The sequence below is a fragment of the Bos indicus genome, chromosome 13 (genome assembly GCF_029378745.1).
Source record: "Bos indicus isolate NIAB-ARS_2022 breed Sahiwal x Tharparkar chromosome 13, NIAB-ARS_B.indTharparkar_mat_pri_1.0, whole genome shotgun sequence".
Taxonomy (NCBI): Eukaryota; Metazoa; Chordata; class Mammalia; order Artiodactyla; family Bovidae; genus Bos; species Bos indicus.
The window spans coordinates 17,571,182-17,595,243 of record NC_091772.1 but is presented as its reverse complement, the minus strand read 5'-3'; the positions used below and the strand labels follow the sequence as shown (position 1 = coordinate 17,595,243).

Genomic DNA, 24,062 nt, shown 5'->3' with positions numbered 1-24,062 from the left:
TAAGAAGTTAGGAATAAAACCACCATATGCCCCACCAATCCCACTCCCAGGAGTATACCCTGAGGAAACCAAAATGGAAAAAGACACATGCACCCCGATGTTCATTGCAGCGCTGTTTATGATAGCTAGAACATGGAAGCAACCTAGATGGCCATTGACAGATGAATGGATGAAGATGTGGTGGTACATATAGACAAAGGAACATTACTCAGCTGTAAAAAGGAATGCATTTGAGTCAGTTCTATCGAGGTGGATGAACCTAGAGCCTAGGTTCATAAAACATAGTGAAGTCAGTCAGAAAGAGAAATATAAATATCATATACTAATGCACATGTATGGAATCTAGAAAGATGGTATTGATGAATTTATTTGCGGGGCAGCAATGGAGAAACAGAGAGAATGACTTAGAGACATGGGGGAAGGGGAAGAGGGGACAGAGTGAGATGGATGCAAAGAGTAACATGGAAACTTACAATTCCATATGTAAAATAGGTAACCAATGGGAATTTGCTCTATCACTCAGGGAACTCAAAGAGGGGCTCTGCAACAATCTAGAAGGGTGGGATGGAGAGGGAGATTGGAGGGGGGTTTGGGAGGGAGGGGACATGGGTGTACCTATGGCTGATTCTTGTTGATGTCTGACAGAATACAACAAAATTCCAGAAAGCAATTATCCTTCATGTAAGAATAAATGAATTTTCTACAACCCTATTTGAACATTCACATGGTTTACTGCTTCTTTCCCAGTAAACAGCACACTAACGACTCTAACTTCTTATCTGTCTTCTGGAATGGCAGGTAAAGATTAAAGGAATGATCTCGATATAAAAGAAAGGAGTAAAACTATGATTATCCAAGTTGAAAGTTTAAAAGTTTTCAAATACATTTATGATGATCAAGCAGGACTCAATATTCACATCGGGAAAGAAAAAACAAATGAAAAAAATCAAGTAACCACAATGACTAACTTTTCAATATGGAAGAATTTACATGTTAGTTTCACATGTATAACAGAGAATTGACATGGTAATTTAACACCTATAAATACTGAAATTAATAAAGTTTCTTGAAAATAACATGGAATGTACATGTTGCTAGAGACATTTTTAAAATAAAAAATATCTTCCACAGAAATTTTATAAACTCTGGTGGTAATTTTTTTTCCTTATGATTTTATAATAACAAGTAGTCTATATAAGAAAAAAGCATAAATCATGATTTCATTCATTTAATGTATGTAATTACCCATTATTTGCTGACATTTGGAAAAAAGAAATCAGAATCTCTCCAGAGGAAAAAATATAGTTCTACATTTCTTCTTTTAGATTGTTGCAGCTGAAAATTTTCTCAATGAAGAGAGATTAAGAATTTCATTTATAAAATTATAAATTATAATTTTAGTAAAAAGGATAAAATGCTTGTTTCCTCTTTATTTTCAGAAAGATTTAAAACACCCACCAAGGTTATAGCAAACAGTAAGATAAATTAGGTAAGTACATTAAGTGTCTAGCGTCGGACACGACTGAGCAACTGAACCGAACTGAAGTTAGAAACCACAAGAAACAGAAGGGCCAAAAATTCTTAATTCATAATATATCTCCGAAGGCCTGAAACAGGGCTCATTTTGAATTGTTTCTAAATGAAAGTTTTACTAGGTTAAATAGAAGACATCACTTCATTAATTTCAAAGTGAGAATTTCTTTAAAATGAGAAATCACTTCAAATTTAAATGAACATCCAGAGGGAACTATATTCAAAAAACATATATACATACACAAGTATAAACAAATCACGTTGCTGTACACCTGAAACTTACACAATGTGTTAAACTGACTACATGTCAACTGAAGGAAAAAACAAGAACCACCACCATCATCGAAAACAATCACCAAAAAAATAAGGAACACATTTTCTTTCAGTTTTTCATAAAAATCAGCTATATGTCATTCAAAAGTGTATGAGCATTGTTTTTTCATGACCTCACTCTCTCTTAAGTGGAAACTGGAATAATTTCTCGCATATTTATCATATAGAGTTCCTGGTCTGACTGACCCCCACTATTTCTGTTGCGTTTGTATAATAATCTGCCTCATCTTCACCCTCATTCCATCTTATATTCATCTTGTCCTTCTTAAAGGAATTCTTCCCCTTCATCCTCCTCCCCATCTTCCTATTCATCTAGTTGTTTTTCCTGAGCACTCTGTAATTCTTTTAATAAGGGCATACTTAGTATGCCAATCTTTATAAATCTGAATCATGCACATGTATGGCTCTTGTTATCACACCATTTCGTATCATGACTTTGAGGGCTTCTATTTCTGTGGTGGGATCCTTTTTGTCATCATAAGGATCAGGGGGATGGTATGTGAAAAAGTACAGGGAAAGAAGAGTTACAAATAGAACGACATCCCTTTGTACGACCGAGGCCTGCTACAGACATGAGAAGTTTTGGAACAGGCTCAGGCGATGGGAAGGCAGGATGACAGATGCCCTCACACCAGGGTGATGGTTTGGGAAATGTTTCAACCACATCTTCAACGTTACTATCAGAATTATTGTCCTCAGAGAAAGCTGTACTCTCTGGTCTAAAAATGCCACATTTTGCGTCTACTACAGTGAAAACAGGAGAGAGTACATGAGAACATGTGTCATTTCAAATCAAGGAATAATACCAGGAGGCCAGTCTTCAAATAACTTCCTGTTTCTCTTGGATTGCTGAGAAGCCTTCATTAGCTTTGTTAACTTTGGTTTCAGGACATGCTGGAAAAGAAAATAAGAGCTTGAAGAATATAACAAGTATCAACCTGAATAAAAGAATTATAATATCCCCCATTCCTCTATGATCTAACACAAAGAGCACAGGCTCTGGAGTCATTCAGAGGTGGATTCAAATCCCATTTCTGCCACTGATTGACCTGCTCATGGGGAAAGGATTATGACAGATGACATCAGAAGCCCCAGATGCTCCTCTCCTTACCCCTAATTGACTGCAATACAAATACTAGGACACCCACTACATTACTTTCTCTACCAAAATGTTCTAGAGTAATAATTTATCCCCGGTAGTTTAGAGCACTACTGAAAAACTAAGACATTTAAATTAATTGCTATATTTTTAAATTTGCTTCTATGATTAATATATACATGGATTACCACTTGGGAAGGGAAATATGAAAGTTTAGGTTTTAGCAGAACCTTATTTAGATGGGCTAGAACTGCAAACAGGATAAGCTACTTCTATTCTGTTTGTCAAACAGCTAGAGGCCAATGAAACAGGGAAAAAATTCAGCTCCTTCTAAGAAACAGGGAAAAAAAACAAGGGTAAAGCAGTAGGGCAAGCACCATGAAGAAAGCCACAAACACTCTAAACAGAAAGCCATAAGCAAACATGTTCACAATAGAGGCAGAGAGAGATGGACTGAAAGAACAGACCCTGAAGAAATGTGTTCTGCAAGGAAAAATTAGGTTAACAGTAAATATTAAAAAAAAAAAATTTTAAAGTAGAGGAGGAAGAAGAAAGGAAAAAGTGAGACATTCCTAGTCAAGAACAAACTTTACAGAAAAAAAAATAAGTATAATAAGGTATGTGGAGAAACACATATATTTAGAATTTATATACAATAGATCAGTAATATATCAGTAGTCTTAAGGATATACTATGAGCAAAGCCTCTGTTTCATATAATTTTATTCATATATTTTCATGCATCTACACTGTTTTTCAAATTTTATGAAAATATCAACATCAGTTCAGTTCAGTTGCTCAGTTGTGTGTGACTCTTTGCGATCCCATGGTCTGAAGTATGCCAGGCTTTCGTTTCCATCACCAACTCCTGAAGGTTTTACAAATGCATGTAATGTAAAAAATGTTTTTACAAATGCATCACCATTGAGTTGGTGATGCCATTCAACCATCTCATCCTCTGTTGTCCCCGTCTCCTCCCGCCTTCAAACTTTCCCAGAATCGGTATTTTCCAATGAGTCGGTTCTTCACATAAGATGGCCAAAGTATTGGAGCTTCAGCTTCCACATCAGTCCTTGCAAGAATATTCAGGACTGATTTCCTTTAGGATGGACTGGTTGGATCTCCTTGCAGAAAGAAAGAAAAGGAAGATGAAGTAGTCTTGAGCTCAGGGCAGTACAGCTCCAATAACTAACTAGATTTAGCTTGGCATATGAAAACTCTCTCGAGCTTGCAAATCCTAGCTCTATAACCAACTGCACTTTGTTCCTGCAGGATTTGCTTCTCTTCAGTTCACAGTCTTCCTCTACACAACTGGGATCTTACTGCCTGATTTCACAAGAGGATTAAGAGGATTTAATGAGATAATATACCCAGCAAATGCTTGCCGAGACAGTCAAAGAATGAAATAATTTGTTCTTGAACTTTATTGCTGGAACTACTTTCCAAGTAAAACCCGATGTGTGCTTTTTCATACGTTTAACATTCACGTGTTGCATGAAACTATTATTAATTCTGGTGATCAGCTGTTCTCTGTGGTTTGTAATATAGAGAATCTCAGCTCTTAAATAATGTGTACCTAAATTTATTTATAACATATGCATTCACTACATTAGAGAACACAATGATCCCCCATCATTGCAGCTAATCACACGAAAGCTAATCACAATCAAGACCTGGCCTGGACCACTACTCTTCCTTCTCTACCTGCTCAGACTCTGAACCAGCAGATCTTTCTGACAATGATGCTTAATCTCCATGTCCCTCTCCAGTTCACTTGAAGACACATCCCTACTCTTACAGTGGACACTGGCAAGCTCTAGACAGGGCTTACCTCTCTCAATTCCAACTATCTTACTTGAGATTTAGGGATTTCTGCTGAAATGGGTTCCTTATGGGGCAGATTCTGAAAACATTTAAGGGAGAGGCAGATAGGAATCCACTGGAAGATTTTCATTATTACAGGAAACAGATCCCATGAGGGTCCAAGCATAATTAGGGAATCTCAGGCAAGCTGGCACCCACTACTCTGGGAAGGATGACAGGGAACCTGTGACCTAAGAAAAGGTGCCCCCACAGAACAGAAAGCCACCTTGAGGTTCAAGTCTAGATATAAAGGAGAAAGGGAAGTCTGCTCAATCCCTGCAGGAGCACTTGACCCTCTCTGACAGCCTAAAATGGTCCCCCCCCCGACATCTGCTAGCAGAAAAGATAAATAAGAGCCTCAAGGGCACCTCATCGTGAAGATCTAGGCCTACACATGGGCTCCACATAAGGTCTCTGACTGAGGGGGCAAGCTAGGCAGCCCAGCTGCCCGAACTGGGTGCTGGTGCTTTGCAACAGTGACTGAGCAACAAGCGTATGTACGACCACAAAGGAGCTCTCACTCTGAAGTCTACGTGTGCATCACCTTAAAGTTCCGGAGCAAAGGTCAATCATGAGCCCACTGCAGGATGAGTTTTTTTTTTCCTTTTAAAATGATTTTATTAAAGGTCTTTATAGAGCCACATCCAGATTCCAGATCCAGCTGCCAAGCAGACCCTGTCAAGACCAGCTGTAGCAGCAGTGCTGCGGCAGTAGAATCAATGCAAGCAACAGAATGGTGAGAAGGAACTATTTTTTCCCCTCCAAATGACGTGTGGAAGAGGACTGTCTCATTGATCTTAGGGAATCCGCTGGGTTCTTGGAAAATTCAAGCGGAAGTGTATAGAGAGGCAAGTCCTCAAGGGAAAACACAGGATTTGCTGCTGAACTAAATATTTCAAAACCCAAGGAACTAGTTAGAAATATCACAAGTGTGACAGTGTTCATACCCCATACTGAGAGGTCACACTTGGAATGAAATGGCTAATGTCAACCTTTCTAAGGATCAAGGTCTACATGTCCTGAGATAAAGCACCCCAAGCCCACAGCCAAGAATCACTAATTGGCCTTTGCTTGCTTTCAGCTCTTGAGGGGGAACATCTCACCACCTTTCTCCAAACTGCCTGCACCAAACTGGAACTCTCACTGGTCACGTAGCAAGTAACAGTTAAAATTATTTTTGGCTGCAGTTTAGTGAGAACTGGTATTTTAATGTGAACACTTACATATCAAAACCACTAATAACAGCATATTCTTCCGCAGTCCATCCAAAAACATCTTGAGAAAAGATGTCAACACCTTGCTGCAGAAGAAGTCTGACAACATTTGCTGATTCATACTTGACAGCAAGCATGAGGGCTGTTCTAAAACAATAGAGAGATGACTTCAGCCTTAGGAAGTTGAGTTAACTTACTTAAACAGTTAATTTGATATGCTTTACCAAGTGAACGCCTTGCCCTTTCATGAAGGACTGACCATTTACAGGCTCAAGTGTTCATCTTTGTAAATTACCTCCAAGGCTAAAATGAAGGGACAGAAAAGAAGCCTCCTGTCCCACTGGGATGCCAGGCAGCAGCACTTCCTATTTCATAAGTCCCTGATGGGGACTTCCCTGGTGGGCTAGGGGGTAAGACTCCAGGCTCCCAATGCAGAGGGCCCAGGTTCCATCCCTGGTCATGGAAATGGATCCCATAGGCTGCAACTAAGAGTTCCCACAACTAGGACCCCATGCAGCCAAATAAATAAATGTTTTTTAAAAATAATAATAAAGTCCTCGATGGACAAGAAACCATGCTGAGGTCACTTATCTGAGGCAGGTGACTATTTAAGGGATGAATTCCCCATTTCCTCCTTAGTCTGATATATTCAGCTTCAAAGTCAGCTAGAGGTTGACTAGGAAAGGCTACTTGCAGGATTAATTCAAAAATATTGATAATAATGGGAATATAAATAATCATGGTGGCAGTTAATGATGTGGACAAGCATGTGCTAGGCACTGAAAATGAAATAATATATATAAAATCTTTCTTACACACAGGCACCTTTGAAAGATGCATTACTATTTGCCTTTCATATTAGGAAACTTATTTGCTAATGATAAATAACCCTAATTGGTAGGAAAACTAGGAATTGAACCTAGTTTGAATCTAAAGCCCATCATTTTCATCTGTATTGTCCACCTCTAACTTGTCTTTGTTAAAGCCTTTATCCAATCAAAGCTATCTTTCTTCCTTCTACCTGCATTAAAAATGAAAATATCAAAATGTACTAAAATGAGAAAGGATAAATCCTGATGAGTCCACAGGATCTGGTGACTGTGAGTCATAATCACCTTTTTGTGGCTGTTGTTATTTAGTCGCTATATCTGACTCTTTTGAAACCTAATAACATCAGCATTCTTTAAACAAAGTAATTTAAAGCCAAGAGTTATCCAAAAGATAAAATCAAGTCTTTTAGGTTTACTATGCATCTTATAAAAATACATACATATAAAGTAGAGGTTAAAGAATTCTTTTAAAAGAATTAAGAAACTCGATACTGTCATGAGGTAAACTAAAAAGCAGAATCCATATTTCATAAAACCAATAAAACTAATTTCAACTCCCTCAGCTATTACAAGATTAACCAAACAGGTTGCATATGACATCAGTCAATATTATAAAGGAATATGAATCCTGCTATACATTCCTGCTATATATTGTTCCTGATTCCCAGTCAGAATAATTGACTTTCTACCTAAGTGATGATGTGTTGATCACAAATGAATCCTCTTATTCATTTAATCTTGATATTACGATCCTAGAACAGCACTAAAGGTTTTTAAAAGAAAAAGAACAACGGTACCTTTTCATCTTATCAACCGATGTATATTTGCTTCTTTCTTCACTAAAACCTCCACCATTTGCCCTCTTCTTTCACGTAGAGCAAGTAACAGTGGTGTCAGGTCATCCTGTAAAACAGGGAAAACCATTTCTAATGTACACAGTTAACCTATTTCTAAATTGAAATTAAAATCATGTAATAGATTCTCCGAACTTAAAAATAAAAACCAGAAAGTAAATGAAAGAGAGGCCCCTTCCTCCTCATCACCCTGTGCACCTTCTTTCTCTTTAATCTGCTCCTCCTCTGGGCCTTCCCTGGTGGTCCAGTGGCTAAGTGTTAAGCTCCCAATGCAGGGGGTGTGGGTATCATTTAGCTACTGTATCAATTGCATATTTTAGGGACAATGCTGAGGCAGAAATATATAATACTATCTGTAGCATGCATAACCTATCCAAGGATGACCATGAGTAAACTCAAAAGGTTTACAGACATTCCAGTGGGAATATTATTCTCTACATGAACATGCAAAGAAAGAAACATTTTCTTTTTTTCAAAAAATCAACTGTGGGAACCCTGTTTTACTGCTTTCTCAGAAAAGTCTCCTGGAATTTAATCTTACTCATTCTCTCTTCCTTGCTTGCTCTTTCCACTGCCCTTCCTTAAGTTGGACGTTCGGGCTGAGAGGTCAGCATTAGCTAGATGCTAACTGCATGCAGAATGAGCGCCCTCCCCACCTTATCTTCAAAGACCGTTCTTGATGACTCTCATGTGATTACCTCCAGACCACCAGGAAGAAGCTTCCAAAATCCCAGGGTTCTGGTGTCTGTCTTGCTTTACTGCTCTTAGTTAAAGACTGCAACATAAAATTACCAATAAATACATGCTCAACATTTTCTCGGGGAGTTGCTCTTCCACCACATCTCCCTGAGCTGTCTCTTATAATCTTGTGTGTTTGTGAGAGTTACTCAGTGCAAAACCGCCACAATCAACTTAAAAATTCTAATTTAAAAACTCAATCCCATTCTTAAGATATTTTTTTAAAACATGAAATCAACAATAGATTAGATTGTCTTAAAAGCTTCAAATATTTATCAAAATAAACTACCAATCAAAAATTGGAAATTCAAATGCTTATGGATGGAAAGCTGATGACCTGATTAAGTGATAAAGTCAGATGAGACCGGTTATCCCAAAAACACATGTCCCACACAGAAGGGGTGGCCTCTGCACGCAGACCAAACAGTAGGATGGGCTCAAGGGCGTCCAGATTTGGTCCTTGGAGAAGCCTGAACTTCTGCATGAGCCTCCTAAATTTGAAATGTTGACTCAATGTGTGGAGGTAACTAAACATATCCAAGGGCCATGTTTGGTTTATGGCCTTCTTTTGGTTTTATGTTTGCTGTTTCCAAACAGGTGGGTATAAAGCAAATATTTGTATGTGAAACCTTTCCTTTCTTTAGTATCATATGTTTCACAAAAAAAGTGGGTCCCAATATGTAATAAATATGGCTATTAAGACTCATAATTCAAGTAAACATAAATTCTTTTAAAAAGACTCATAATTCACAGTCAAGAATGTTTCCACTGCCTGTTGAAACTACAATCTATCTCTAGAATTCTTCTAGATTGTTAATCAAATGGATAATGAGTTTCCAAGCCTGCTGGAAATAAATGCTTAAAACAATTCCTCTCTGTACTATTACTAACTTCACAGGTTTTAAAGCTCTCATCTGCTTATGCCAGGGATCAGCAATTCTAACAGACACACTGCAAGAGTCTGTCCTGCAGCTGACACCAAAAAAGGCTCAGGAGTTACTATTACTGCAGTCAGGAAAACCCTGTTAGTAACAAACATCTATTGACCTAATGACCTGGATGGTAAGAGAAGGTGTAAAATCCTTAAAGGGTCAGACTCTACAAAGTGACTTCGCCATGAGGAAATCACTAAAGACTCTCAGAGTGTCACTGAATGAAGAGTGGTTGGAAGGAAAAGGAAAGCCCATAGATATTGCCAAAGATACTCCTTTTAATATCTCAAACACAGGGGCAGAGAAAAAGTCTGGCTAATGTTGTTGGAAAGGAGGGAGCTGATGGAAGTAGCTAGCACTGATCAAACTCCAACACTTCAGGAGACTACTTTCTTTTATGAAGGGTGTCATTTAGAAATTACATGTGTTCACTCCATAGTTATTCATAAAGGATTGGATAAGAATCTCAAGGGAATAGTTCTAAACGCACACGTCCAAGCGTTCCTCGATTTACTCAGTCAAAATCTTCAGGGAACAGCCTAGGCTTGTAAATTTTTTTAATAGTTAGTAGTACTAGTTTAGTTGCTAAGTCGTGTCCGACTCTTGAGACCTCATGGACTGCAGCCTGCCAGGCTAAATCCGCCAGGCTCCTCTGTCCATGGGATTTTCCAGGCAAGAATACTGGAGTGGATTGCCAATTTTTTTAATATGTTTTCCCAAATAATTGTGGTTCACTGCTGGGCATACACATCGAGGAAACCAGAATTGAAAGAGACACGTGTACCCCGATGTTCATCGCAGCACTGTTTATAACAGCCAGAACATGGAAGCAACCTAAACGTCCGTCTACAGATGAACAGATAAGAAAGCCGTGGTACATATACACAATGGAATATTACTCAGCCATTAAAAAGAATACATTTGAATCAGTTCTAATTGGGTGGGTGAAACTGGAGCCTAGTATACACAGTGAGGTAAGCTAGAAAGAAAAACACCAATACAGTATACTAATGCATATATATGGAATTTAGAAAGATGGTAATGATAACCCTGTATGCGAGACAGCAAAAGAGACACAGATGTATAGAACAGTCTTTTGGACTCTGTGGGAGAGGGAGAGGGTGGGATGATTTGGGAGAATGGCATTGAAACATGTATAATATATGAAACGAATCACCAGTCCAGGTTCGATGCATAATACAGGATGCTTGGGGCTGGTGCACTGGGATGACCCAGAGGGATGGTACAGGGAGGGAGGTGGGAGGGGGGTTCAGGATGGGGAACATGTGTACACCTGTGGCAGATTCATGTTGATGTATGGCAAAACCAATACAATATTGTAAAGTAATTAGCCTCCAATTAAAATAAATATATGTTTTTAAAAAAAGAATCTCAAGGGAATAGTTCTAAACACACACGTCCAAGCATTCCTCGATTCACTCAGTCAAAATCTTCAGGGAACAGCCTAGGCTTGTAAATTTTTTCAATACGTTTTCCCAAATAATTGTGGTTCACCAGCAGAATATAGCTGGGACTTAATGCAGTAACCACTCCAGTCTCATCTCTTACTCACACGGCCAATTCCTTCTCTTATGTGAAGGTATGAATAAAAAAGAAAAGTGTAAGAGGCAAGAGTCATCAAAACTGCAATTTTTAAAAATTTCCTGGGTAAACTGGTAGAACAGGGACTAGTAAACCCAAAAGGCAACCTGATCTCATTATTTATAAACCCCTTACTTCCTTCCCATCAAGACATTCTAGATGGGAGAGCAGAGTCTAGACTCTTATCTAAGTGGATGGTTCTGCCAGAATAGGATAATGTATCAGTTAATTATTTGTTCTTCTCTCTTAATTCCCATTTAATCGCCACCTGTTCACTGCCAGTCTGTTCTGCTCAGAGTCTTCTTAAAACTGGCACCTAGGCAAGTTTACAATTCACTCACACTCTTTTTCAAAATAACAACTATTATTCCTGAAAACTGAAAAGCGCCTCACAGAAATATATACACTGAAGGGAATGAAAAGCACAAACCAAAATCTTGGGACTTCCGTGGTGGTCCCGTGGCTGGGTCTCAGTGCTCCCAGTAAAGAGGGCCTGGGTTTGACCCCTGGTCAGGAAACTAGATCCTACATGCTGAAACTAAGCCCAGCACAGCCAAATAAATAAATGTTAAAATAAATAAATCCTCTTCTTGGCATTTCCCAACTGCCAAAATTCCAGCTCGATTTGCACTTTTCACCTGCCTGCTCCATTTCTTTCCTTTTACCCTCTTAAGACTTGGGCAGTGAGAGAGAAACCGTGTTTATAGAAACCATTTTTAATAAAATGGGAATTTGTCAACAGCAGCAAGATTTCTATTATGTTGTAAAATGCTTTCGTTAAGTTTGAATTTTAAGACAAAGTCTACTGAGGCAAATTGTGCTTTACTGTGTTATTTTAGAGTGATTACAAAAAAAAAAAACTTAAGTTGGGGAAATTATTTGGAAAATGTTTTACCTTTAACAAGTGCAGTGTTATCACAAATACCGGCCATAAACACATAAAGGAATGCTTTACTCTCTAATGCTTGAGAAATATCATGATTTAAAGTGAAATCGTAGACAATTTGGTTTCTTCAAAATACTTTCACTCAGGGAAGGCTGGAGCTTCCAAACACGGAAAACTGAGCCCACCTATGAGAGTGGAGGGAGTTCCTGGCGGGGCTGCAGAGGCTGGACTTCACATGCTTCCTGAACAAAGAGCAGGAGGGGCAGCTCCCCATGCACAGCTGCCACCCCGCAGAGCAGCTCCCCAGGGCTGAGCGTGGAAGACCCCGAGGGGTACCTGGTGAACCAAGTGGTCACAAGCACAAGAGAATGCCCTTGCTGGGTGTCAAACATGACCTGACCCACCTGGCTGGATCTCAGAACCCGGGGTCCTGGAGGGCTCAGCGCTCCAGGCCTGCCTCCCAGGCCCACTTGCACTCACCCAGGCCTCCCTGCTGGGCACTGGGTCTCCTTCCTCCTCTGCCCACCCCTAGGGGCTCACATTCCCTGAGCCCCTGTAAACAGCCAGTGCCCATGTCACTTCACTCCCCTCAGGCCTTCATTTCCTGTGGGCTCAGAGCCTACCACCCACTCCCACGCACCTTCTAATGGGAAAGCCTTCCTTCTAGGGTAGAAGGGTGGCTGGCAGACAGAGCTCTGCCTTTTCTGGGGGCGCCGACTTTTTTCATCCCCGCCCCTTGACTCGGGTTTGGAACTGTTTCCATGATAACAGGGCCTCATGGACACTATTCAGTTTACCTATTTACATACTGTTGTAAATAAAACACATGTATATTAAAAAAATGATTCACAAATATTTGGTAAATAACGTTAGGTGACCGATACCTTGTGCCTGGCTTCTATATCGGCGTCATAGGAAAGCAGCTTTGCTGCGAGTGATACATTCTGGCAAAAGACAGCGTAGTGGACAGCGGTGTTGCCACAGACATCCATGACATTTGGGTCAGCACCATGCTCCAGCAGAAGAGTCGCACACTCCTCCTCTTGGCATTCTATGGCCTGTTAGTGTTGTGGCAAGAAACAAGAGTGTGAATTCTAGGAATTCAAAGTAAACAGTCCACAAGCTTCACCAGTTTGCTATATTTCAATGAGATAAATTCACTTTTAGTCTCAGGAAATCACACCCATCTCATGTGGACACGGTTCGCTGCCCCATACCTTCATCAGCGCTGTCCTCTTTTCATTGTCACAGAGGCTAAGCAGGCATTTTCTCTCCAGGAGGAGAGTGACCACCGCTGAACGGCCATTGGCACAGGCCACGTGGAGCTCAGTCCTACAAAAGCAAGAGCAGTTTTTAGGAAACTCTAGTGTTACTGTTTCAAAGCAAACAATCGTTCCTTGTGATTGAAAACATTCAATAGCATGCTATTCCTATCACTTTAAAACAAATATTTCGTTTTCTTCTGGAGTAAGAACAGTCTATATTTGCTTTAGCTCTTCTTACCACAGTAATGAAAGAACCATCTACTTGAATAGAACGAGCATGACCTTGAGATTCAGCTCAACTTGGGTTTGTATTTGACTTTCACTCTGTCCCTCATTAGCCGTTGCTCAGCCTCTCTGTGCTTCAATTTCCTCATCAACAGAATGGAGAGGGAGTAGTAGTTATTTCACAGGACAGCACTGTGATGCTTACATGAGGGCCATGCAAAGGGTGCAGAACCGTTCCTGGCACAGACAACAGCTCAGTAACTGTTAGGTCATATTATCATATTTATTACTAGTACTACTAGTTTACAAGGACAACATCTCAATGAAGTCAAAGGATATGACACCTCCTTTGCAGATATATTTTGAGGATTACAGACAGCATTGTACTTCGATGATTCTAATATCCTCATTTTCTCACATTTTAACACCTCTGACATTGGAATGAAATTTATAATTCATAATGTCTGTACAACTATAATTAGTAGCATTTTTGTTTGTTCCTTGCTTATTTTTCCTGTTGGTCTAATTATCATAAGGTCTTTTTGCTTAAGGTTGCTGTTTTGAAAGCACTGATGATGCATATTATATATTATTATATATTACAAGTACACAACATAGTGATTCTCAATTGTTATAGATTATACTCTATTTAAAGTTATTATAAAATGTTGCCTATATTCCTTATGGTGTACATATATCCTGGTAGCTTGCAGGATTTTAGTTACCCCACCAAGAATCGAACCCTGGGCCCACAACAGTGAGTCTTAACCACTGGACTGCCAAGCAACTCCCAAGATTCCCTTGACTTATGAAAGGGCTGAAAGTTGTCAGAAGATATCAATCCTCAAAAAAAATTCTAAAAAAAAATGAAAGTGACAAATTATTTTTAATCTCTGCTACATCCCTATTAGTGTCAAAAATACCAGCCCTGTCTGCTAATCTGACTTGTCTATAGGCAGCTTGATCGACAGAGTTTTAATTTTTTGTGTGTTGTTAAAATGTTAATTCAACCTCCAGATTTCCTTCTTTTGTTTTTTGGGTTTTTTTTTTGTGTGTGTGCTGAAATCCAGGAAACTCCATTATTTCAAAAAAAGAATTTTGAAATAATTCTTAGCGAGGTCTTTGGGGTGGGAGGGAGGCTCACCAGGAAGGGGATATATGTATACTTAGAACTGATTTATGATTGTATACAGCAGAAAACAACACAACATTGTAAAGCAATTATTCTCCAATTAAAAAAAATTAAGATTAAGAAACAATAGAAATAGAAAAAAAAGGTCTCTGTCAGCAGAAAAAAAATGTGTAAATAGGAATTTGAGTTTTCTTCTGGTACTTTTCTCACTGTGCATATTTAAAATGTTTGACCCACACTCCATCTGAAACTTTTTGGTGAGATAAAAATCTAGTTACTTTTCTCTTTTATCAGGTTATTTCTCCATCATCTACACACAATTTATCTTTTCTAACAGAAAATGTCACCAGTATCAAGTTCTAAAGCTTTACATACATTTGGGTGTTTGGGCATTTTCTATTCTGTTCCATTCATTTATCTATCCCCCTTTCAGTTGTTAGTAAATGAATACATTGTGGGCACTTACAGCATATTTTGATATCAAGAAGGGCAAGCCTTAGTCTACCATGTAAAATTTTAATTTCATCACAATTAAAGGCAGCATAGATAACCCAAAATTTAAAATCACAATACATTGATTTGGTTAAGTATAGAAAGACCATACATCCTAAGAAAATGTCTTCCTATTGAAGGACACAGCCAGCTTCCTACTTCAAAGCTGTCTTCTAAGGTCCTTCAGAAAGAACATATATACCTAAGTGTACACTGATATAAAACGGATATTGAATTGGATCTGAAGAATTTTTAATCCAGAAGTTGACGTGTCATGGGAATTATTTTGCTCACTAGGCAGTTTTCTGTAATATATAACCTTACAGAATAAAAATGTGTACATGAAAAATAAGACGCTGACAACATCAGAAATCTGTCCACTGCCATGATCCACAATAGGCGATCCATGAAGAAGTGTTTTCATAAATCACATGAGAAAAAACGTGAGAGCCAGGAGGTTCCAGAAGATTTCTTGAAGGCTACAGAACTTGAGAGCTCTTACTCATGAGTACATCATGCTAACCCATGCAAAGAAAAAGGAGGAGGAAGACAGAAAAAACAGATGCTATTCATATTTCATTTCATTTCTGTGACTACTGACATTCAGTTAAATGACTCCAAAACGATCAGCAAAGTGCCCTATGAGGGGAATTACAAATGAGTCTGAAACCAGCTAAGGCTTTTTGCTGCCTATAAAGTCTTTGGGGTGCTGGATCCCAGGAAGGCGTCCAAGAGCCTTGGAGGGGAAACTCACAGGAGGGACCCCTACCAGGCCCTTCCACCCCGCTTACCTGTTCATCTTGTCCCTGTCGTTCAGGCCACTCTTTCCGAGCAACAGAACCTGCAGCACTTTGGCTACGTTGCCTATACTGGCAGCTTTGTGGATCTTTCCAAGATCCTCGTTTCGGATGCAGTTCCTGGGCTGGAAGTTGATTCTATGACTGCTCTCTCTCACCAGGTTGATGGAGGAGCCAAAGGGCGAAATGCCCTTCTTACTCCTGAAGCCAAAAATCTTCTTCGTCACAGAGCCTACAAGCTCCAACCACACCTCACCTCCCGCTCAGCTCTTCAGAGTCTCGTAAACCCAACACAAGCACTACAGGTAAACCAGAGCAGTTTACAGCTCTGCCGTTTACAGCAGTTTACAGTTTACAGCAGTTTACAGTTTACAGCTCTGCCGTTTACAGCAGTTTACAGTTTACAGCAGTTTACAGTTTACAGCAGTTTACAGCAGCTGCCACCACCTCCCAGCTGGGAAGCTCAACGGTTTAGAATCTTTCATCCCAGAATGACCGTTGCTAAGCAACACCTCAAAACACACTACCCATGCGCACAGGGGCTTGGTGGGCCAGCCTGACAAGTGTGCATGTGCAAGAACTGTAAGTTCATTTTCTGAAAGAAACAAACAATATCAATAAACCCTTACCTAAACTAAGAAGGAAAAACAGAAAACTGAAATAAACACAGAAGTCAAAGCAGCATTAAAACTATATAACTGTCAAAATAACTATACTACCCAAAGCAATCTACAGATTAAATGCTGCTGCTGCTGCTAAGTCACTTCAGTCATGTCTGACTCTGTGCGACCCCATAGATGGCAGCCCACCAGGCTCTCCCTTCCCTGGGATTCTCCAGGCAAGAACACTGGAGTGGGTAGCCATTTCCTTCTCCAATGCATGAAAGTGAAAAGTGAAACTGAAGTCGCTCAGTCATGTCCAACCCTCAGCGACCCCATGGACTGCAGCCTTCCAGGCTTCTCTGTCCATGGGATTTTCCAGGCAAGAGTACCTCAGTAGGGTGCCACTGCCTTCTCCACAGATTCAGTGCATTTTCTATCAAATTGCCAATGGCATTTTTCACAGAACTAGAACAAAACTTTTACAGTGTGTATGGAAACAGAAGACCCCAAATAGCCAAAGCAATCTTGAGAAAGAAAAGCAAGAGCTGACAGAATCAGGTACCCCAACCTCAGCCTACTCTGCAAGTTTCAGTAATCAAAACACTGGACCTAGCACAAAAACAGAAATATACTGAATGATTAATGGAACAAGAGAGAAAGTTCAGAGAGAAACCTACGCACCTATGGTCAATTAATCTAGGATAAAGGAGGCAAGACTGTACAAAGGAGCAAAGCACCCTCTTCAATAAGTGGTGCTGAGAAAACTCAACAGCTACAGGTATAAGAAGGAAATTAGAACACTCCCTAACATACACAAAAATAAACTCGAAATGGACTAAAGACCTAAATATAAGGACAGGCCCTATAAAACTCTTAGAGGAGAATATAGGCACAACACTCTGACGTAAATTAAGGCAGTATCTTTTTTCATCCATCTCTTAGAATAATGACTATTAAAAACGGAAATAAGCAAATGGGATCTAATTAAACTCAAAAGCTTTGGCACAGCGCAGGAAATCATAAACAAGACAGACAACAGCCCACATAATGGGCAACACTATTTGCAAATGATTCAACTGACAAGGGAGTAATCTCCAACATATTCAAACAGCTCAAAGAGCTCAATATCAAAAAACAAACAACCTGATCACAAAATGCGTGTAGGCTCTAAATATACATTTCTGTAAGGAACACCCACAGACAACCAAAACGCACATGAAAGGATGCTCAGGAAGGATGCTCTGCATCACTAATTATTAGAGAAATGCAGAAATACTACAATGAGGTATCGTTTCACGCCAATCAGAATAGCCACCATCAAAAAATCGACAAACAATAAATGCTGGAGAGAGTGTGGAGAAAAGGGAACTCTCCTACACTGCATATGGAATGCAACTAGGTGCACCCACTGTGGAGAGCTCTGTGAGGTTTCTTTAAAACTAACTATAAACTTGCCATATGATTCAGCAATCCCAGTCCTGGGCATGTATCTGGGGAAAACCATAATTCAAATAGGTACATGCACCCCAATGTTCACTGCAGAACTACTGACAGTAGCCAGGACATGGAAGCAACCTAAGTGTCCATCACCAGAAGAATGGATAAAGAAGATGCAGTGTAGACACACACACACACACACACACACACACACACACACTCCCCACACACAAGAATGAAATAATGCCATTTGCAGCAACACAGAAGGATCTCAAAATTACAATACTAAGTGAAGTCACTCAGAGAGGAACAAATATCACATCACTTACATGTGGAATCTAATCAAAATAAGCTTATTTACAAAACAGAAACCAACTCACAGATCTCAAAATCAAATTAAGGTTATGAAAGGGGAAACATAAAGGGAGGGATAAATTAGGAGATTGGGGTTAAAACATAGACACTATTTTCCTGTAGTGATGTACAGATATGAGAGTTGGACCATAAAGAAGGCTGATGGCCAAAGAATTGACGCTTTTAAACCGTGGTGTTGGAGGAGACTGGCGAGAGTCCTTGGACTGCAAAGAGATTAAACCAGTCAATCCTAAAGGAAATCAATCCTGAATATTCATTGGAAGGACTGATGCTGAGTGTGAAGCTCCAATACTTCGGCCACCTGATGTGAAGAGCCGATTCATCAAAGGAGAGCCTGATGCTGGGAAAGATTGAAGGCAGGACGACAAAGGGGACAACAGAGGACGAGATGGTTGGAGAGCATCACTGACTCAATGGACATGAATTTGAGCTAACTCCACAAGACAGTGGAGGACAGAGGAGTCTGGTGGGCTGCAGTCCATTGGTCGCAGAGTCGGACGTGACTGAGTGACTAATGCTTTCACTTTGAATATGGAAAACGTAATAGTGCTGGGTTTTAAAGTAAGTTAGGTGCAGACAAAACACTTAGGATCAAAAGTACTACTGCTTAAAGGTAGTATAAATATACGTAAAATTAGTATTTTTAAAATAACATATCCATTTTCATCATACACACAAAAAGATTTCCCCTTAATAAAGACTTTCTCATCATGTTTAATGGGAAACAACTAAACAGTCCAGAAACAGTCCAGAAGGGAAATTTTTACTATTTATCTTTCAGATCATATATTTTTTTCTTCAAAACCTGTACAGATTCAACCCATCTGTAGATCCTAGAGGAGACACCTCATAGGACTCAGATTCAAATTCAGCAGCAGCTGGAAAGAAAAAGGATTACATTCTTTATCTCAAATACTTGAGTTCAGTATTAGTTAAAAATAAAAAAAGAAACAAAACAAACTTGAGCTATTTCTAAATGTTCCGAAAAATGAAACATATCTATAGGTGACAGGAAACAAAATACAAGATTACAATTACATACTCTGCCCTTGGTCCCACATGTGGCTGAGTATCAGAGCTTCTGGTTTTCTCATTCTTCACTCATTTCTCAATAACTATGTGCAAAGGTGCTGTGACAAACACTGGAATTACAAGATGAAGGTGACCCAGTCCACCCTGAAAAATGATATCCCATAAACTGGAACAACAGACAAACAGGCAATTTCCATACAGAGTCATAAATACTAAGATACAAAGGATGGCACAAGGAACACTCAGAAGGGACAGCCAGCTTTGTGTCAATCCTGTCAGCTTTTTGGTGGAGGTGCTGTGGAAGCAGATACCTGAAGGACAGGAAAAAGACAGGAGGGGGGGGGGGAAAGCACGTACAAAGACCGGAGGTGGGAACCCCACCTGTGGGATCCTACAGTCTGTCTGGTTAGATGCAGAGCTGAGGGCAGAGGAGGGTGGTAGAGAGAGAAGGCCGACTACTTTGGCAGGACCCATACTGAGGTGGGTGGCTGGAATTCTTCCTGAGGGCAAAGATAAACCAGTGACAAAATCAACGACTGAGAAATTTTAAGGTCACCCCCCAAGTGACAGTGACAGAGGTAACTGCTTGAGTCTGGGTTTCCTAGCCTAACAACCACCAGACACTTGACAAGTTGATACACTCCATGTTTTCTGAGAATAGTGTCAGGGTGCAGGTGCATAGTTCTACAGGGATGGCAGAAGCAGAGGCAGGATATAGCCAGGAACAAAAAGAAATACGTACTGTTGTGATGACTGTAGCTCTGTAGCATAGTCTGAAGTCAGGCAGGATGATTCCTCCAGTTCCATTCTTCTTTCTCAAGATTGCTTTGGCTGCACTCAGCTTTCTTTCTGGTCCAACTCTCACATCCATACATGACTACTGGAAAAATCATAGCCTTGACTAGACGGACCTTTGTTGACAAAGTAATTTCTCTGCTTTTTAACCTGCTGTCTAGGTTGGTCATAACTTTCCTCCAAGGAGTAAGCGTCTTTTCATTTCATCGCTGCAATCACCATCTGCAGTGATTTTGGAGCCCGAAAAAAATAGTGTCTATCCACTGTTTCCCCATCTATTTGCCATGAAGTAATGGGACTGGATGCCATGATCTTAGTTTTCTGAAATGTTGAGTTTTGAGCCAACTTTTTCACTCTCCTCTTTCATCAAGAGGCTCTTTAGTTCTTCTTCACTTTCTGCCATAAGGCTGGTGTCATCTACATATCTTAGGTTATTGATATTTCTCCCGGCAATCTTGATTCCAGCTTGTGCTTCTTCCAGGCCAGTGCTTCTCGTGATGTACTCTGCATATAAGTTAAATAATCATGGTGACAATATACAGCCGTGACATACTCCTTTTCCTATTTGGAACCAGTCTGTTGTTCCAAGTCCAGTTCTAACTGTTCCTTCTTGTCCTGCATACAGGTTTCTCAAGAGGCAGGTCAGGTGATCTGCTATTCCCATCTCTTTCAGAATTTTCCACAATTTATTGTGATCCACACAAAGGCTTTGTCATACTCAATAAAGCAGAAATAGATGTTTTTCTGGAACTCTCTTGCTTTTTCCATGATCCAGCGGATGTTGGCAATTTGATCTCTGGTTCCTCTGCCTTTTCTAAAACCAGCTTGAACATCTGGAAGTTCACGGTTCATGTATTGCTGAAGCTTGGCTTGGAGAATATTGAGCATTACTTTACTAGTGTGTGCTGCTGCTGCTGCTGCTGCTGTGTCGCTTCAGTCGTGTCTGACTCTGTGCGACCCCACAGATGGTAGCCCACCAGGCTGCTCTGTCCCTGGGGTTCTCCAGGCAAGAATATGGGAGTGGGTTGCCATTTCCTTCTCCAGAGCATTCATGCATGCTAAGTCGCTTCAGTTGTGTCTGACTCTGTGCGACCCTATGGATAGCAGCCCTTCAGGCTCCACTGTCCACAGGATTTTCCAGGCAAGAATATCGGAGTAGGTTGCCATTTCCTTCTCCCTTACTAGCATGTGAGATAAGTGCAATTGTGTAGTAGTTTGAGCATTCTTTGGCATTGCCTCTCTTTGGGATTGGAATGAAAACTGACCCTTTCCAGTCCTGTGGCCACTGCTGAGTTTTCCAAATTAGCTGACATACTGAGTGCAGCACTTTCACAGAATCATCTTTTAGGATTTGAAAGAGCTCAACTGGAATTCCATCATCTCCAAGCTTTGTATAACTGCTCAGCAAGATATTTTTTAGAAATTTAAATTAAAAGGTTATAAGTAAAATAGTAATTAAAGATCTACTCTTGTATAAGAAAATAACAAAAAAAATCTTAACCTAGAGCAGAAATTAATCTTCTGACTTAGGATCACAAGTTGGTTTAATTCATTAAAAGGGTTTCTCTTATGATTCCTTCAAATGAAAAAAACCCCGTATGTCATTAGTGTTTAGGTGCCAGTCGTTCACTTATGCTTAGGGGTAGAAAAACTGCAGCGGGTGCAGTAGAGCTTGGAAATGATAATGAAGCACAGCCAAAGTGAAATCAATTAGAAAGTAAGCCAGACATCTGAATGTATACTTTCAGTTACTAGGCAATAAGATTCTATTTCTAAATGAGTTTAAATGCAGCTTTTCAAGAAAATTTAAGAGTTTAATCAATATCTCTTAAAAATGAGAAATCTAGGACCAAAAAAGATCACAACATTTCTGTGTCCTTGATTACCACAGTCACTGATGGCTTTTACTTAGTGTGCCTAAGTCAAATAAACAGCTCAGAAGTTCACCAAATTAAAAACAAGAATCACTTATCAGAAATCTGAAACTCAAAGCAAAAAGATAATAGAACTGCCCTTAGTCAAATAAGTCTCAAAGCTGTTATGTAAAGGGCATGGAATTGAGGTAGAAACCACTACACTTGCTCTTGGAGTAAGATTTCATTTGAGCACTAAAGTATTATAGAAATTTCTAACACAAGGGGACTCCAGGACTGGCCTCCTGCTAAGAGTGCTGAGTAAAGATTTGTTCTGCTGTTTCTCCACCTCAAGTTTGGTGCTCATCTGCCAGCCTCTCATTAGTCCCGGGGAAGATGGACACCAATTTCATTCATGTTTCCCCAAATGATTGGAATGTTTTAAGTTGCCATATAGTAAATGGAATTCCCATTAAACTGTTTGAACACTGAAAACACAGAGCAGCAGACCTACTATAATCAATGATAGTTGTAACCTTGTTCGAAAGAAGTACACATGTGTCTGGGACTCCTCCAGTAACAAGTCACAGTTGGGAGGGAGAGAAAGGGCATCAGAGAGAAAGGGAGGTGGCCTCACAGTGACACCTGCTGCCTCTGGGACAAACCTGCCTCCAGGAAACAGGTCAGGGATGAAGAAACACACCATCCCACAAAGCCACGTTCAAGTGCTTCCTCTCACCACCCTTGTACATACGTTTCTCTCATGACCTCAGAGAAATTAAGCATTTGGCTCTGAGGAATCACCTAGAGCCACAATCTCGAAGGGAGGATGAGAAAGTCAATGGGTGAGACTGAAGAGAGCTAAAACAGCCCCAGAAACAATCACAAGCATCCCCTGCTTTTCCAAAGTTCATTCAAAGTCACTTACTTCTATGAAGGCCTATGTCAGAACTGTTTTTGATTAAAAAAAAAAATGTGAAGAGAATTTTTCATTTCAAAAGGCAAAATGTCAAAACAGCATTCAGTGTATGTCTTAACAGTGAGAGGCATCGTGTTCCCCAAGCAGGGAGACTGGCCCCACCGAGCTCCTTCCCCGGAAGCCCCACCCCACATCCCAGCAGCAAGTCTCCACAGCCCTGAACCCTCTCTGTGGGCACCTGTGCTTCCCTTGTGTACACTTATTTTAGGCATCGACTAGCAGAATGTGTCCTCGGGTACCTGCTCCTTTGCTGTCTGCTCTTTGGGCTTATGAAAGGAGTCCTAGGAGCGCTCTGCTTTCAGACGGCCGGGAAACTTTTCCAGCCTCCACACACCCCCTCAGTCAGGTCACCATGCTAGCTTCAGCCACTCTGTGAATTACCCTGCCTTTCACCCCTGTGTGAACTCCCCCTATTTCACAAGCATGCTTTTAAGTAGTGTAGAAAAACTTGGTACAGTATTAACATAGATTGTCATACAGCGCCCTCAGGCAGTGACTAATCTAGTTAGCTTTCACTTCCTACTAATCTCAGGAACCTGACTCTATAAAAATTAGGCTTCAGAGAGAAATTAATGGACTAAATTTAGCTTCTGTGATTCTGTGTCTCGACTACTTGTTTACTTTATTTGCCAATAACTTTCTGACTCCTAGTTCGTCTAGGTAGAAAGTTAAGACACAAAGAGTCGTGTCTGACTCTTTGTGACCCAGTGGACTGTAGCCTACCAGGCTCCTCCGTCCATGGGATTCTCCAGGCAAGAATACTGGAGTGGATTGCCATTTCCTTCTCCAGGGGATCTTCCCAACTCAGGGATCGAACCCAGGTCTCCTGCATTGCAGGCAGACGCTTTAACCTCTGAGCCACCAGGGAAGCAAGTCCTCTTCCAGGTAGAGTTGCTTATATTTTCCCCACTCTGCTTTATTATAATCTTCTGGCAAAGTTTTCATCTTCAAGAGTTCAGATTACAAGTCTTCAATTCTGAGTTCCATCTGACTTCTTATGGAAACATTATTCTTCTCTCGTAAATACTCTAAGTTCTCTTGAGATGCTGCCTGTATGTAAGGCAAATGTAAAAAGATAATATTTTTAAAATAATTAGAACTTGGATAATTATACTTGTTCCCTCTAGTTTTGAGTCAGTGATTCAGAGGGCAATTTTAAATGTGACAAATAAAGAGTGGACGTTTAAAACAATCA

General features: G+C 40.2%; 1 protein-coding gene across 1 annotated transcript in view; it reads right to left on the bottom strand.

Moving 5' to 3' along the window:
• The window catches only part of LOC109567901 (ankyrin repeat domain-containing protein 26-like), a 117,979-nt gene that overhangs the window by 71,344 nt on the left and 22,573 nt on the right, over positions 1–24,062 (bottom strand). The window contains exons 5-8 of the mRNA XM_070802004.1: positions 19,983–23,917; positions 15,789–15,995; positions 13,101–13,215; positions 12,768–12,941 (exon numbers count right to left, since the gene is read on the bottom strand). Of these exons, the coding sequence (XP_070658105.1) occupies positions 12,768–12,941; positions 13,101–13,215; positions 15,789–15,995; positions 19,983–20,047 (561 nt within the window). The 5' untranslated portion in view covers positions 20,048–23,917. The remainder of the gene's footprint in view (positions 1–12,767; positions 12,942–13,100; positions 13,216–15,788; positions 15,996–19,982; positions 23,918–24,062) is intronic.